This window comes from Charadrius vociferus, unplaced genomic scaffold, assembly GCF_000708025.1.
Source record: "Charadrius vociferus isolate BGI_N301 unplaced genomic scaffold, ASM70802v2 scaffold326, whole genome shotgun sequence".
Classification (NCBI taxonomy): Eukaryota; Metazoa; Chordata; class Aves; order Charadriiformes; family Charadriidae; genus Charadrius; species Charadrius vociferus.
The window spans coordinates 2,967,113-2,984,478 of NW_009649062.1; the positions used below are offsets into that span (position 1 = coordinate 2,967,113).

Consider the following 17,366-nt stretch of genomic DNA (forward strand, 5'->3'; position numbering starts at 1 on the left):
GAAAGATACATTTCAGGAGCACACCTAATACACTCGAGTCATGAGGTAGTTGAGCACCACTTGCATGACATAAGCAGACTTTATCACCTCCATCAGTTCAAGCCCTTTCCTCCTCCCCACTCAAGCCACATTTTTGCTGAAGAACCTTGATTATTTTTCCAATTATATTTTTATTTTAAACTGGAAAATGTTATCATAAGAAGCATCATAGACTGTTTCTGGAGCTCGGTTAGCATCCTGCAATGGATATTACTCAAATGCATTTCTTAGGGCTTGAAAAGTAGTAAAGTTGTTACCTCCCTAGTGGCAGACCTGCATTTTTAGCATGGACACGGAGGTTTCCTTTCTAGGTGAGCAACAGAAGCATCCTGTCAAGTTTCTAGCAGGAGTTAGGGTGTGATAAGCACAAGTTCATTTTAAGATACATATTTGGAGGTTGGTGATTTACTTAAATTTAATTCTTTTTAAGGACAAAGCCTTTCTGGGACAGTAACATTCCTTGATGTGAATATGGGAGTTAGTATTGAGGAGACTACTTCTACTCTGTTCTCTGCACCTCGTTGCTTTCAGTTGCATTTTCCTATAAAGATTCACTCCTCTCTAGAAAGTCTGGTTCTCAAAGGCAGCTTTGCAGGTGGGAAGGATTCAGCGCTCCTGCTCCTCCTTCCACCCTTCGGAATGGCTTTCCCTTTATCACTGACACACTAATGCTTCTCCACAGTCTCACTGGAACACCCCCATTTAGAGGACCAACCTTTCAAGCCACCCCTGTTCTGAAGGGAGGTACTCAGCAGCAAGCAACTTCGCACATTTTTTTTTAATCTCCCAGACATGCAACGCTTAGAGAGAGGGACACTAAAGACAACAGCATGAATACATGGTATCAGGGCACAAAGAATTGTAGCTTTCATAGCCACAAAAAAGATACACCTCCAAACCTCAACTGATCTTAAAGATCATTGTGCAAGCCCGGTCTGCACTGCACAGTCACCCTTTGGATCAAGACACTTTTGTTGTGCAACAGTGCAGTCACGCAGAACCAGCGTTTCCAAAAGAGGGCTGAGACATTCCATGATACAAGGCTAGTGTTATGCAGAATTGCGTTTTGAGATACTTTTTTTTTTTTTTCCTGCAGCACATTATAGATTACCTATCAGACAGCAGTAAATTTCTGTAATTTAGTGTCCAACAGCTCCCATAGTTCATCTCATTTCTTTCGCACTAACATTCCAGTTCTTGAAAATGGTCTGTTTTCAAGACAGCATAAAGCATTGCTGAGCAACATTCAAGCTCACTATTAAAAGGCAAGTTTATTTAAAGCCATGAGATGGCTTTATCATTCAAAGAGTAAGGATGACTGAGGAAGACTGGACTAAAGCAGAACAGGCATGCCTCAGAGTTGCTCTCCTGGAATGCCTTCATTTCAAGGACTGTAGTTTCTGGATTCATACTACCCAGTTAGCCTGCCAGAAGATTTTGGCAGCCCTGAGGTAAACAGCAATGGCAGCACGAGTTAGGAAAAGATGTAATGATTACCCAAAGTACTGATACAGCTACAAATAGCAACCTAAAAATAATCTGGCAGAGTATGGGTAGTAATTGCATGTCTTTTTTCAAGATTTTACTTTGAGGTTTTACCCCAAAAGAGAAAGGGCCAACCACAGAAGCTGTGTTGGAGGCACATGCCACAGTACCATTCTCAAAGCTGGCAAGATGAAAGGAAACTCATGACAGAGCAAGCATCAAGAAATCTTAATTGTCATGCAATTTTCATATCAAATCATGGCATGAAAGTTAGCTGGAAATCTTAGCTACGTGGTTAAGAAAATTGTTTTATTTTGCACACTGAAAATCCCTGGAATCTTTCATTGCTCACTGGGCAATTTAGCTCCTAGTTTTTATTAGCTGTTGTCATTAAACAACGACCAGAATAAATAATTCTACTTTTCTTACTGGATATGCTCGCTACCATAAATGCATTTGCCAGCCCATGTAGGACTGGTGACCTGTGAACTGTTCAGGGTCACTGGCAGGACCCTGAAGGATCAGCAATTCCGTGTTTAGTAAAAGCTAAGTTTTTTTTTTTTTCAAAGCTAAGCTTTGAGTTCCCTCAAAGTTGCAGTGCTCAGTACAGAGGCCATCTGGATCACCACGCACAGCGTGGTGCTGGCAAAAAGTCCAAGCAAGGCTAAACAGTTCTGGGTACAAGCCAGGCCTACTAAGTTACCCATTGGAACTTTTAATATGACAACTTTCATTTAGATGTTCAAGTTCATTTGTTACTAGATATATCAAGAAATGATCGCCTAATAGTGACTTTTCAGTAGGCTGAACAGATATCCCACATCATTTTCTATATTATTGCAAAAGATATTTTCCATGGAATAGCATTTGCTTAGAACAGTCCTCACCTAACATGTATTTTCTAACTGCAGTGATTGGGCACGTCAAGTTGCATGTATTATGAGACTTTGATCACTTTATTTACAGACCAATTCCTAAACCATCTTATGTTAGAATAAGGTAGGACTCTGAATAGTTTTGAAGATTCACCAAACATCCTGTTTAAAACCATTAATAAAGTGTAACTGTCCTCCACTAGGATGGAACATCACTCTAAATGATGCTGCTGAAACTCAGAAAGCCAACAGTGATTCAGGTACCAGCAAACAAATTAAGGTATTAAAACTGATAAGCGCTATTTATATGAACCAATGTAACTTTAATCATACCTAGTATAATGGTTTTGAGAAATATCCTCCAAAGAATGCAAAATATTCAGTCATTTTAATGTCAAATCTGTCTTTGTTGATGTTTACATAGCTATAAGAGCTTTTATGGAAAAACAGCATTAGAAAACTATATACTTTTAGGTACTTGAAATGAGGACAGATAGTACAACATCAACAGGCAACATTTTGTAACACCAACAGCTTGTCTGTTAACTCATAAGTAAATTGCACATCTTGATACAACAGTTAGTATCTACAATAAAGTGAATCAGTTGATGTAAGTTTGTAGAGTCAAGACTGATAAACAACAATAACAAAAAGCTGGACTTCTCCAGCTTGAAAGTTGGAAGTAAATTTAAGACTATAAAGTTCATTAAATACTTGCAGTAGTCAGACACCTTCCACAAAATAAAAAGTTTGCTGTACACAACATCTAATCCAGAATTGCGCTAGCACCCGGTTTGTACTTAAAACATGTCATTAAATTGGTTAAAAGCAGAACAGACAAACCACATTTCACAAACCCCAGCTTCACCATTTATACTTAAAAAGTATTTCTACAAATGTCATCTATTTAAGAATGTAATATAGGTTGCCTTTTCACTAGGAGACTGTAGCAAACTAGTTACACAAGTCTTTCGTATGTGAACGGGTTTTAAGTCAGTGGTTAATGCCTAATGTGATACAAGTAGACAAAGATATTCCATACTTAAATTTTCATATTGGAAAAATACAGTAGTGGTCGTATATCTTATGCATAGCTGTAGATATTAATAACTATTCAACTCTTAAATATAAGGTTTGTTTTTTGCTCTTGTGCTTGTCACTTTTCACAACTTCAAGAATAATTTCCTTATTATATAATTGCACAAGCTGCTTCCTCAAGAGCACCTTGTTTTCACATGAACTATAATCTGAGAAATCACTTACATGTACAATCGGCTCTACAGCTGCTTAGTTCAAACTTTCCCTCATCAAGCAAAATAATTCTGATCTGTTGTAGTTAGCTCTTGTTATCTCCTGACTCTGAAAATGATAAGTTGTCAAAGATTTAGTTAGGGTTAGTAAAAGACTGGTTAATTCCTCTTATTTCTATTTTAAAGAGTAATTCTTGCTAAATCTATTTAGGAAGACCTTTAAAGTAAATCCTAAATAAACCATCATAAAAGCAAAAATAATAATAATAAAAAATCCTTTATACACACCTCACTTCACTAAACTAGGGCAAATTTACACATAGACAACACCTCAGCAATTTAAGAACACTTTGACATTAGTTTGGCTAATCAAAATTAAGACACTAGCTTGCCTTAGAAAATACAGCCTGCTAGAAACAAGCTGGACCAGCCAGAACACATAGGTGTACTGGGAACAGAAGGGCATAAATGAAGACAGCTACAGAGATTGAACCGGAAAAAGGTTTGGGTTTGTTTTAACTAACCGCACCAGTGTTTAAGTACTCAGTCTTGAAAGCTGATGGTAATCTGTACAGGAGATTGAAAAAAAAACCCCAACCCACCCAAAAAAAGGGCAGTTCATAATGTTATCTCCCCCACAATCTCCCTTTCTACACAAATAGTTGCAATTCAATATGAGTAAGATACTGAGTTTTCTGAACTCTGAATCAGATAGTCTTGTCTTTAAAAGTTTCTAGTAACATTAAACTTATTTTATTAAGTTATTGAAGGGAATGCATGGAGAGATGCAGCAGCTTAAGATAGAGCATTTCTGTTGTGGGAAGTCAGAGTTCTGCATGCCTCGTCATTAGCCATGAAGCACGGCATCCACCCTCTGGACCTGAGCTACTCTCAAACTGGGAAATACATACTCCTAACTAGTACAGTTGGCCTGGGCTGCAGGCGCTCCTTCACAGGCAGGGAAGTACTGCCCCGGCTGCAGCTGCTTCCCAAACCATATACCTCCCCACAGAATACTGAGAAAAGAGACGGTATACCTGCAAACCTCACCCCTCCTCTGCACAGCCCTATCACAGTTCTTTCCATGATGAATGTATACGTACAAATTAACCCCTCATTTTTCAGCTACATCCTTCCAATTTTTAAGTTAAACAAGTTCCAAGACATTTAGTAACACATTTGAAAGAACTATTCAGACTTTGCCCTTTACAGGTATGTCTTGAGCATGTTTTATCAAAAATAATAAAGATTCACAACATTCTCATGTCTGCACAGTGTTGAGAAGAATTTTAATTTTCTAAGTTTTGGTATCACAGAAAACTTGTGTTTGATACACGCTACCTTATTACACAGGGGGAAAAAAAAAATCATCATTTACAGTGTTAAAATACAGCAAATTAGGGTGTTTGCAATTTGTGAATGAGACATTTAGTATTGCTAATACAAGCTTATTCCTGGAGAAAAAAAACCCTATTAGTGTAGCCTTCAAAATAATTAACACAGGATTTAGAGGTAACTATTTTTAATTCATTTTTATAATAAAAAACACATTGTCTACTTTTAAAAAACCTTAATTGCCTGTTAAGATACTATTTTGATGCTCATTAAAATGTAACTGTTTAAGTTAAATTCATCATTCAGGTGTCCTCAGACATCCATCCAGTTTTATGCACACAAACCCATCAGTACCAACAAAGGCTATGTTAAGCCTGGCTATATCGCATCTTTCTGCACTTGAAGCAAGCAGAATTTGTACAAATTGCAGCCTTTAACACCTGTGAATGCTTTACTAATCATATCAGTTTCCATTTTTACAAAAAATGGATTAAAACTTCTTAAAAATCTTCACTTGTACCTTCTGAAAGATTCAGCCATATTCTCAGTAATGCTGTTACTGAAGTTAGAAGTGCTTTATTGTCTAATCAGCTGCATTAACAAAACTACATTCCCCATTATTTTAGTCTACATTTAAACATGCTAGGAGTTACCTTGCCTCACTAGGAGTAAACGGGAGAGTAGCCACTATTCAACTGCAGGTGTTAAGATAGCCTAGAACCCAACTTGTCTCTAGAATCCTAGAGACAAATTAAGACTCAATACATAATGTGCAAAACCTAAAGATTCAGTGAATTTCTGTACTGTATCTGAACAATGACTACAAAAGTTTCTGCGTGACCCATTTTTACTATGACGCAGTACCTTCCAACAGGTTCAGATATTTAAATCACACTGAAATTATTGCCATTTCAGAAACAAGTATAAGGCGATTGACATATTTTAGTAGTTGCCCACAAATTCAGGAAGGACTATTTTGTCAAAGGACTATTTCCATTTTTGAGCCAAGTTATTATTTCAAGATTCTCTATTGCCTGACAAGACAGGTTCGGTTCTATCATCTCAATAACCCTGTTAACAGTGAGGATGGTGGGAAAGCGTGAATACCTGGTGACCTGGGCAGGGGGGACAAGATGACACAACATCAGCTAAAACTCTACAATACTAAATACACAGTAAGCTACAAAAACATTTCAAGGACATTCCTTGGTAGTCTATGTTACATACAGGAAAGTTTATCATTAGAATGACTTTCACAAATAAAGCCTTATTTCACTGAGATCAACTTTAAAAATACTTACTGCTTTTTAATTTGTAGAACAGCACTCCTATGGCTTCTAAAGTGACACTGACTAATCATCCTTTAGTTTAGAAGACTAAGACATTCTTCAGCCAAATGCTATCCAGAGAAATTATCTTACTTAGTGGTCCCTCATAACTTGGGTCTTTGAGATTGCAGACTTGCATTACGGGTGGTTGTAATCCATGAACTGTAAACATGGATCAGGTAACCTAAACAGGAATGGAAACGTCTTGAAATCACTTAAGCATGCATGAATAAGCAAAGAGGGGAAGAAGAGAAGGTAATAATATTAAGCAGTTACCAATATCTAAGATTAAGACAAATGAAGTCAGTCAAGTGTTTCCTCCCCTCTTCTGTACAGTGCTTGACAGTGAAATCAAACTCACCCATTTTGCTGCCTTCATCACTTTGCCCCTGCAGGCTAAAAATGCATTCCCAGTAAGAGTTCTTTAAATAAAAAGCAAATCCTTTAAATGAAAATTTACATTTATTTTGAATTTTTTAAATGTCATTTCTATCAATTTAGACACATTGTTTGACATTATCAGATCAGAGAATTTACAGTGACTCACGGATCAAGATTTGGCTTTTACATTCAAATGTTAAGTCGTTCAGAATAGCTTTGTCTTGTTATTTCCAAATCAGAAACACTAAAGAGCATTTTATTTTGCCTTTCAACCATCTTTGTTAATTAACACACTTTTGATATCTGCTGTACTTGAAGGGGAACATGCAGAACACCAAAGGACTTACTTTGTTTGAATGAAGCGAGTACCTTAATTACAGTTTCAGATTTAAGACTAGTTCATTGTAGCATCAAAGGCAGTGCCAAGTAGAAAGACAAGATTTTTTTTAAAAAATATATTTTCCTCAGGTAGACTGCAAAGCCTGACCTACTTGAAAAGCCTCTTTATGAAGATAGCAGGGTCTTGCTATCCAACGTTAACATCATACAGTCTTAAAGTTTAGCAAGCTTTGTTCAGTTTTCATAATTGTTTTGGAAATAGTATTTCAGAATTCCATCCCTACCCTAACACTATCTTTGTATTAGTGGTTAACAACAAAATTCAATTAATCTATCAGACTTACAAATTGTGTTGATTTTATTGCTTACGATAGTTAATTTTCCTACTCCCTAGCACTAATGTGAGACTGGATAAACAGAAAATATTTGCAGGGAAGAGATTTGACCAGAATTTGCCCATTCTGGCAAGGAGAGTGCTCCTCAAGCATGTACAATGTAATTAATTGTTCAAAAGTGAATGTCAAATCGCCTCTCTCCAAGAGGGACAGCCTCCCACCATGTATCTTAAAAGTTCAGAACCCCTCCAATTTGTAAAAACAATGCAAGCTCCAAAGCCCTGAAAAAAGGGTATAAATTTTAGAGTGCAACTTTTATGATATGCTGACACAGGGAATCTCATAGTAAGGTACTCAAACAGTTAATATTCCTTTGTATAAACCTTGGAGTATAAGAGGCTGCTACTGCCTTCAGTCAACAAGTCGCACATTGTGGAAGATCTGGGACCACAGCAACAACTTTGTGCTAGAGTCAAGCATCTGTAATATTAAATAATTTGGGGGGGCGGGGGGGAAAGAGATTTTGTTTTCTAAGAGGAAAATACTTCTCAAGGCTCATGTAATACATTTTCTCCCCCCACCTTTATTTTCACTCTCTGATGGGACATCAGCAGTGTGCCAGGGATGCTCTATCACCTGATTCCAGAAGTCTGGTGCATTTCAAGAATCACAGGCACGTTCCCTGCTCAGGAACACACAGCAGAAAAAGTGTGAGCGGTCTGTTATGTTAGTTTTAGAAGCCATATAAGAAACACACATGTAATCTTAATCTTCCCTGTTTATAAAGTCTGTTAACCTAGTTAATACACAGGTATGATGATATGTATCTCAACACCCAATGAAACAAGTGTATTCATAAGCCTTTAAGTACATAGAAAACTCAGTTCTGTCCTCTGATGCTGTTTTCAAGTTTGTTTTATTCACTCTTTTGGATGACTATAAATAAGTGTTTCCACTATGGAAAAAGAAAGTTAGCACAGTACATTTTCATGACTGGGGAATGGATTTTCTGAAGACATCTTCAAAAGGGCAAAAGAGCTTAGAAAAAACAACCGGAACGTTGAATATAGTTCCTTATAAAGTCCCTTGTAAAAATTAAAAAAAAAAAAAAAGGAAAAAGAAAGAAAGAAAAAAGTAAAGGAAAAACTGCAAGGCCCAGGATGATTTATTGCTTTTCTTCAGTTTTTTCCTTGGTCTCTTTCTTCTCAGATTCTTTGCTCTCTTCCTTTACAGAAAGCTCTTCTAGTTTTTCAGCAACTTTATCAGCACTATCATTTTTGTCTGTGCCTGCTAAGAGATTGATTAGGAAAAAAAGTTACATACAGGCAGTAATGGATTTCCCTGTTACAGGGGAGAGTAGAGAAGTGGAGGGTGAAGGGTGTAGGGAGAGGCAGATGGTATTTAGAATAATACAAAAGTAAAGAAATTCTCCACTAAGCACTGGAATGATTCACTCCATTTCTTTTCCTTTTGTAATTACCTGAGATGTCAGAATTCAAGAAATACCACTTGCATATTTTAATCACTAAACAACGGCCTAATCATGGTGACTGAGAAACACTGAACATTTGATCAGCTTTACTGCTACTAGTAACAGACTCCATACAGTGTCCAGTCAAATAAACATCTCAAGTCCCTAGCTTCTTGTCTATTTTAACCAAAAATCAAGTCCACTTCCCCAGTCTGAAGGGGAAGTTCTTAAGACCGAAAGATTCCAATCTAAATATCTTGAAGAGCACTGACTGCAGACCACTAGTAATCTGTGCTTTAGAAAGATGGAATTGTTTATTTTACATGGTGAGATACCTTGTCACACAGGCAATTCTACGAGGTGGTGCATTAATCTATTAAATAGAGACCTGTGAAAAAAATGCTATAACTTCACATACATTAACAACTATAAAAATTAAGTATTCTACTTGCATGATTATATATTTGTGGAATTTAGGAAAAGGAACTGGAAGGAAGAAATATCACTGTGGTTGCAGTGTTCACAGTTCATTTGTATACTATAAACCAGAAATGCTTCTTTAGTAGACTTTCCAAAAAACAATGTCCCAACAGCAATTGTAACAGCCTTCTACAAGAAAGAAGGCAATTGTCACTCCTGTGAACTATTACTGTCGCAGACTGAAAAAGTACCTGAACTGAAGACTGCAGTTCAGCACAGAGTGAGTCTGCTAAAACACAACGATACTCCGGGGGGCTATAACCACTCAAACAGCTAGAAAAAGTAGCATGGTACTACACTTAAAGACTTTTAACCTTACCTTTCTTTGCTCTCTTGTCTACTTCATTCCTGCATTCTTCAAATTTTGCCTTGAATTTCTGTGCATCTGTTTCAGTAAAGATAGAAGGTTTTTTCATTAGTTTACCTCCTTCCAACATCAAATACTTCCAGTCTTGAGGAAAGATACCCAAGAAGTTTTGTGTAACCAAAACTTGTAGGCACTTATAAAGTAATCTAGTTTAAAATCATTCAACATGCTATGCAAAGTTCTTGAATCACATCTTTGTGCAGAAGCAGTTTACTCTCTTTAGCAGGTCTATTAAAGCAGCTTATTTTGAAAAATGTTTAAAACGTAATTCCAGAAGGAGCTGGTTTGTAGTTATTACAACTCCCAGCTGTCCCAAGCCTACAGGAATAAGAATATGTTTTCAGATACTGCTAATGTGACTGTCCGTGTGGGAAAGACTGAAGATTACCTTTGAACTACTATCCTCGTCAGCTACATTACACCCTAAAAGACTTCCACATCCTTACCATAACTTAGGGTTCTTAGCATCAAGAACAGAAGATAAAGCCCATTTCATTAGTACAGCATTCAGAGTCAATACCCAAAGACCCGGACTGAACTGCTCCTGACTACAATAGCTAAGGAAGCATAACCTTCGTTATGTTTTGGCCTAAGCCACCACCTGATTTAACAGCCATTCCAAGCGATTGATCAAGCTACAATAACGTTTCTACACAAGTAATATGAGCAATGAGACACAAAAGTGGATCAGGCAAGGTATTTTCTAAGACCAGACCTATAAAGAAGGTAACCTGGGATGCCATCTTGGTCTGACTGACCACATGAGGTCACTGTTGCCCCACAGGAATTCAGAAGCCACTATGAAACTAGTCCAGGAAGTATTTGTATAGATTCCTTTTCATGCATCTCAAAAAGAGGAAAGATACTTGAAGGGCACACTTATGTCAGTTCAACTGTCATCTACTTAGTACCACAAAGGGTAAACAGGCAAAGACAAAACTCTCAGTAAGCTGAACAACCTCTACCAGAAAAAGACTTTTCAAAGATGAGCAAATAGTTACCAAACCCCTTTAATTTTGTACTTAAGAAGCAAGCACTAAGCAGGTGGATCAGAAAAAATTATTTGGCTAAACTATGTGATGTTGGAGACTTGAGGACAAGGAAGCAAGCAAGACATACTAAGGTCTTCCCAGATGTAGGCAAATCCATCTAGTTTTCAAACATACAGCCATTTTATATAGCCGTCTACCACACAGGGAGAAGAGGTGGCTAACACGCTGAACTTGTGTAGCAAATGGTAAGGCAGGAAATGCAACACCATTTTTCCTCTTTAATTTTGCTGCCTTTTTCAAGAAAAAATACCCCTTCTTTGATTCAATCCTAAGGAGCTGGGAAAGCTATGCTGTCATTCAGCCCTACCAGCTGATCCATATGCAATTACAGACCTACTTTCTGTTGTGGTCACTCCAGAAAAACCCACCAACTAGTACGCCAGTTAGGCTTGACTAGCACTTTTCACTGAGCATTCCTTTTAATCAAAACAAAAGATACTAGATACTTCATTAAAAAAAAAAATTAAAAAAAATCAGATGTTCTGCTAATGCAGATGGCCCAGAAATCTCAGGTCAGTACTTCCTTGCTTCTAATGCAAAAATGTAATCTTAACTACAATTGAGCACCCAAGATAAATGAAAGCAAGCTGCATATATTAATCTCTACCCCATAGTATTATTGCTTTTAGTTTTATTCTAATTGGCATTATGTTTGTATGAAATGGCTTAAGTTAAAAAAAGCGCCTAGAGCAGAAAGCTCTATAAATATTACCAGAGACCTAATTATTACACAGTTTGTCAACACATATAGTTAAGTGATTAACTGACTTCTCTCAGTTAAAGCAGTAATTAGCTAACACTACTATGCAGTGGTAAGATACAGCACATCTACAACAGTGGTTTACAGTAGCATTTAGACACGTATAACAAAGAGTATACACTCGATGTAAGTTCAGTGCCAGTCCACTCACTCTCTGCATTTAAAAATCGGATTGCCAGAAGTTCAGGCTTGGGGCTTTCATCTGCAAAGTCAGCATGTGTGTTCCAGACCCATGCCCTGTCGCTCCCAGCATTAGGCTTCAGCTCCATTAAGGGTGTGACTGAAAAGAAAGCATTAAGAGATGTACACAGCACAATAGTAAATGTTTTCCACACCAGCCTCCCATAAATCTTATCACAGCTGACTGCAATGGTTATATAAAGCACTTTACACAGAATTACTTTTGGACAAACAGAAGACAATGGTGCCCATATATATCTTTCCTTACATCCTCAAATAAAATGATGCCAGACAGTTACTGGATAAAAGAACGCTAGATTCCCTATTGTTAAGAAACAGAGAGTTTGATTCAATTCTTGTTTAAAACAGATGACTGTGATACCAAGAGAGATGCAGTCACTAAGCACAACTCTGAAGAATAGTAAAATGGTTTAGGAGAAAGGCATCCAGACAAACAGCATTCATTCTTCTTCTGCACACTGAAAATACTACACACTACAAAAAAAAATATTTTAAAAAAGCATTATTCCAACAATTAGTCATTAAATCAGGTTTATTTCTCTCCCATAAGTTTAAAGCTCTACTACAAGGTATTATAGAATTCTGCAGTGCTGCAAGACGTGCACAGCTTATTTTCAATCCATTTGTTCCTTCACAGTAAATGGAGCCCTTTCCCTCCAAGACACTATAATTACTTCACCTGACTGATTGGAGAAGTTGGACTGTTACTTCTCACACTAAGACTTTTTGTATTGTACGCATAAAAAGTTTAAGCAGGGCTTTTTTTCTCCCTGACCCCTGGGTCCTTTGTTTAGTTTGGGAGAAATCTGAAGAGTCTACTCATTTTGTTGCATTTTTTAAATTTAGAGATGAAATTACATTTTGTTTCATTCATTTAATGTCCTTTTGTCTGCCTGTGAGTCAGCATAAACTCAATAAAGAATTCTATAGAATTCTATATTCAATAAAGAAATCTATACTGAAAGCAGGTTTTCCAAGGGAAAAAAACCCAAAACTTTTGACATGAACACTATAAATTTACCGATTCTGTTTTCATAGGTGCAACATTTATTTTCCTAAACGAAAGGTTTATTCTTATTGCTTGGTGACTACACTGCTTTCAAGTTTGCCATTTCATTTACTAAACAGGAACACCTGTGCCCTCTGAACAGTCTGACTTTCTGAAGAGATCTACCCAAAGAAAACAAACATTATTGCTTTTGATTTCAGATTTATATTAAGCTACTTCAAACAATTTCTTTGAAGTTACCTAAATATACTATAATTCCACAGAACACTATATACTCTTCATATAAAAACCTGAGTATTACCAAAGCAAGGAAGTAACAAAACCCAATTAGTCTACTTGTTGCTAGCTGTATTGACTCTCAAGTCTGTCTTGCTCTTTTATGTTTATTTTTATTTGAAGAGGCTCAAAGGAACAAACCTCTCTTGCTCCATCAACTCTCCATACACACTCTCTTTGAATGAGTTAGCTGAATATAACACATTCATTTCAGTTTATTTCACAAGTAGAGAAAGGCGGCCACAGATTAGTTTAACACCTCAGTATCTGTCTTCTGATGGTTAAGCAATTGTGTCTACCAATTCAAAAATTTAACTCAAAGTAGCAAGTGATTACATGATTGCTTATTTCCCATTCTTTTACGAAAATAAGCCAGCATACACTAATTTCAGTATTAAGGCCTACATGTTCTACACTCTATTAAACACTAAACCCCCCCCCACACACACACACACCAGGAATCTGTCTATCTCAGTTAAATTTTGAAGTGTCTTTAGAACACTATTAAAGTCTGAAGATAAAAAACAACTTTAAGACTCAGCCTTGCAGGCAATCACCAAAACCAACTACAGCTTCTTTCCATTAATAAATATAAGCACTTATCGTTTTTGAACCTTGTAGCCTCTGTGCAGAGCAAGAGACAACTATATTTACAGTCTAATATAAATCTGATGCCTGTTTAAAGACATACAGCAATTCTCTAGCTGCTACTAAAAAGCTCTTAATCTACAATGTACGATTCTACAAGCTTATTTTTTAAAAACAAAAATAAAAAGTATAACATACTATAATGGTTTGCACAGATTTTTAGGGTTTTATCCCTCCTCATGAGGAGGCGAATTGTTCCCTTCTCCTTGTGTTTCAGGAGTTTTACATCACCAGTTCCTCGTTCTTTCCATTCTGGAAGGTCATTCTCAGATGCAAATCGGAATAGCTTTGCTCGCCTTGAAAAAGAGAGAATTTAAGAAGTTAGCCTGCACGTAGAAACATTTATCGAAACAGCATATACTCGACTGAACAATACCACTGCTTTTTTAAAAGCCACACACAAAGAAGACAATTCCTTTTGCAAGGTTCCCTGTTCTACTTACTTCAGCATACAAATTTAGAAAATTTAATACCAAACTACTAGGAATTATGTAATCACTATACTAAAATTCAACAGGTACTGGACACGCTTCTGGGGGATGATAAACATATTTGGTATAGGCAATCTTTTACATGAAGCCAATTAAGAGGTTTTGCTATAGCTAGCGTTCTTATATATGTTATGAATACAACTGTTACTTCTAACCAGCAGTATTTATTAATTTCAGAAATTGAGCAGCTTGAGGCTAAGTCAAGACTCTTGTGTAAGTCCAAGCCCAATGTTTGATCAACTGTTAACAAAGTGCCTCACCCTCTAGAGTTCCTTTTAACTCTAAAAACCTAGTTGCTATTCTTAAATCAGGAATAAAGGAAGCTTAGTGCTGCACTGCAGTGCAACATACCTGCTTCAGAACATCACAGGTTAATCTTCCAAGATGCCAGTGTGCCAAAAGAGAAACAGGAGTAGTTTGGGACATTAGTCAAACCTGACCCAATCGACAGTCTGAGCTCTGCTAGTGAGGAGTTTAAGACACTGCTATAGGAAAGGAAACACCTGCTCACACTACAGGATATATACAAAAATACACTTTTCTATAAAAGCAAGGGATAGGGACTTGTAATAAGCCAGGTCCTTCAAGAGAAGGTGTCAGATGTTGGAGCAAGCTACTCTAATAGATGCTCTGATGCAGATGAACTACTCTGTTCCAAAGAAAGTCCTTTCTTCCGAGTCCAGCTGGCATTCAGTAGGTGGTTCTCTTAAGTTTAGCTATCAGAGCAACCAGCATTCGAAAAAAAAAAAGGATTCCTTTCCTCCTTCACCCCTTTGTAGATGTAAAAATAAACCTACAGAGCACTGGAACTTACTCTATTGTTACACACACCCCCTTTTTAAATAAAAAAATTTCTTCTTTCCATCCGATTCTGCACATCACATGTGCCGAGAGACCTAATGGTCAGAGATCTCACCATGCTACTTGTCAGAAACTGACCATCGCTTTTTTAGCAGAGTCTGTATAAGGAAAACTCAAATCTCTCTTCTAGATGAACAACAGCCTTCTGTGATTAAGTAAAAGCAGTATTTTTTAAACCTATTTAAAGTAAACACATCATGGATCAAATTCAAAACTCTGCTTAAGCCTTTAGCCTACACGTTTCTTCAGGCAGATCATATATCTTGAGCAAGCTATCCTGATTTGACAATAAGCCCAATCTTAAGGTTTAAGACAACAGAAAGGTACTGCCACAATTGCCCCAATACTACACCGCATCTATTGCTTTTATTGTTTCAGTATATCATACATCACCCTTTACAACTCTATCTCATTTTTTTCCCCTAACATACTTGTTTTATACTGTGACCACACAATTTCAAACCTCTAATTATTATCCAAGTTAATGTTTTCTTTTAGGCTAAACAATACCAAAACCAGATTCGTAGTACTGGCTCCCTTTTGTTGTTCCAGACTTCAGAGTTTCTTGGGGCATTATTATCAATCATCCCCCCACTCTATCTCTGACACCACAGTAAATACCAACCAACTTAGATTACCACTTCATACACAGAGACTCCTAACAAGTTATCTAGGTTTTTATAAACACATACAAGTTTTAAGACTGATAAACATTTAGATAATATACAGAAATATTCTACTTGCATCTTAAAGAGTTCTTCCTCATCCTCTTCCAGAGTTTTTATTTCTTGCTCAGGAAGGGAAACTATGGGCTCAAACTGAGGATCGTGGTTAGAGTCATCTGCATTTTCAGTAGAAGTATCATGCTCCTCGTGTGCTTCCTGGAGAGGAAAAAAAAAAAAATGAAAAACAACCCACAAAACTTTCTATGTACTTAAAATCTGAAGTACTCCTATCTGTGTTTACAATGAAAACTTTTATGACTATTCAGCAGTTAGATCTTAGTAACTGAAATACCCTGTAACAATCAAGAACAGTTACTATAGCTGAAAACAAATGGCTTTAAAGTGAACATACCAAGAAAAAAGAAAAAAAGGTGCTCTTGCAGTGCTAGATGTTTTAGCCTACCACTCTTATTAATTGTGCAGAGGCTTGGCCTTGGAGGAATAGCTCTTGCTTATGAAAAAATAATTTCTTCAACTATTTTTCCTATATAATGTGTTTTATGCCACTAAAGCACTACTATTTCTTAGTAGCTAATGACCTAACATTAATGGGAAAAAAAGAAGAAAAACAACACAAGACCAAAGCAGCCACCCACCCCAGCTTAAGGCATACATTACATCCAGAATCTCATTATTCTAGTCTTATGTATAAGAATCACCCACAAACAAGATTATTTTTGAAGCACAGCTGCAACACTCGTAAGTTTCATGTTTTAAGACTCTTCGGGGAACTTTAGCTAATAGATAAATGGCAAAAATACTACTTCCTATTTAGTTATTTAGGAATCTGCCATAGTTTTCATGAAGCTTAAGAATTGTTTTTAGCATGTGACAAGTAAGTAAATGATAAACATCCCTAATACTTCATACATATGCACTGCTAAGAAGCATTCAGTAGAGAAGCCAAGAAGGGAGATTCATCTGCAAGTTTAATGAGCCCACAAACAGCTATCTCGGGTCAAGGGAACTGATTTGTTTTTTTTTCTTGTCGTGTGAATAACAGAAAAAAGAAAAACAGTCTATACATTGAAGACCCTTAAATCTTATTTTCACTGTAGGAATCCACTCCTAGAGGCTCTATTTCGAATACCCTTTACAGAGCAGGGACACACCACACGTGCATAAAGCAGTCTATTTTTACTAAAAAGTCAAAAAAGAAAAAAAAAAGGGAGGAGGGAGACAAAGGGGAATTAGGTAAGAAATGGTGCAAAATAAATTCTGGTTATGTCAACCTCACACCAGCTAACATTAGCTTTATGTCCCCAGTACTCCAGCACGCAAGAAAAAAGCGAGAACATTAAGTCACATCTGTTTTCAAGAAACAGGAAAAGGAGCATTGGCCAAACTTTTACATATTGTCTCCTCCAGCAGTAAGCAGCACATCCCGTATCTTAACTCATCATCCGTTCTTCGCCTGACCAATTAATTATAGGAGCCGTAAAAAATGCATAGTTCACAATAGCCGCACGTGAGAGAAAGCAGATCCCGTTATCACGATATAAGGCCGCGATATAAAGCACGTGGGGCTCTCCTCCCGCCGGGCCGCGGCACGAAGGGCTCGGTCAGCCGGGCTGGGGGAGGGGCGGGAAGGAGAGAGGAGGAGAAGAAAGGAGGGAAACGGGGAGCGGAATGGCCCGAGAGCGCCCGGGTCGCAGCCG

The 17,366-nt window shown here is 37.2% G+C and overlaps 1 protein-coding gene across 1 annotated transcript; it reads right to left on the reverse strand.

Annotated features, from left to right (window-relative positions):
• Positions 1 to 8,270: 8,270 nt before the first annotated feature.
• Positions 8,271 to 15,868, reverse strand: RANBP1 (RAN binding protein 1). The gene is made up of 5 exons (XM_009888114.1): positions 15,728 to 15,868; positions 13,770 to 13,927; positions 11,649 to 11,777; positions 9,638 to 9,703; positions 8,271 to 8,657 (listed from the first exon to the last, which is right to left on the reverse strand). Coding segments are annotated over exons 1-5 (480 nt in total). The 5' UTR covers positions 15,730 to 15,868; the 3' UTR covers positions 8,271 to 8,532.
• Positions 15,869 to 17,366: the final 1,498 nt, after the last annotated feature.

Bases quoted from the DNA above. Each gene is read 5' to 3' on its own strand.
- RANBP1 (XM_009888114.1), bottom strand. The intron at 11,778-13,769 runs GTATGTTATACT...CTTTCTTTTCAG, and splicing joins AATCTGTGCAAACCATTATA to TCACACCCTTAATGGAGCTG. The intron at 9,704-11,648 runs GTGAGTGGACTG...TTACTGAAACAG, and splicing joins CCGATTTTTAAATGCAGAGA to ATGCACAGAAATTCAAGGCA.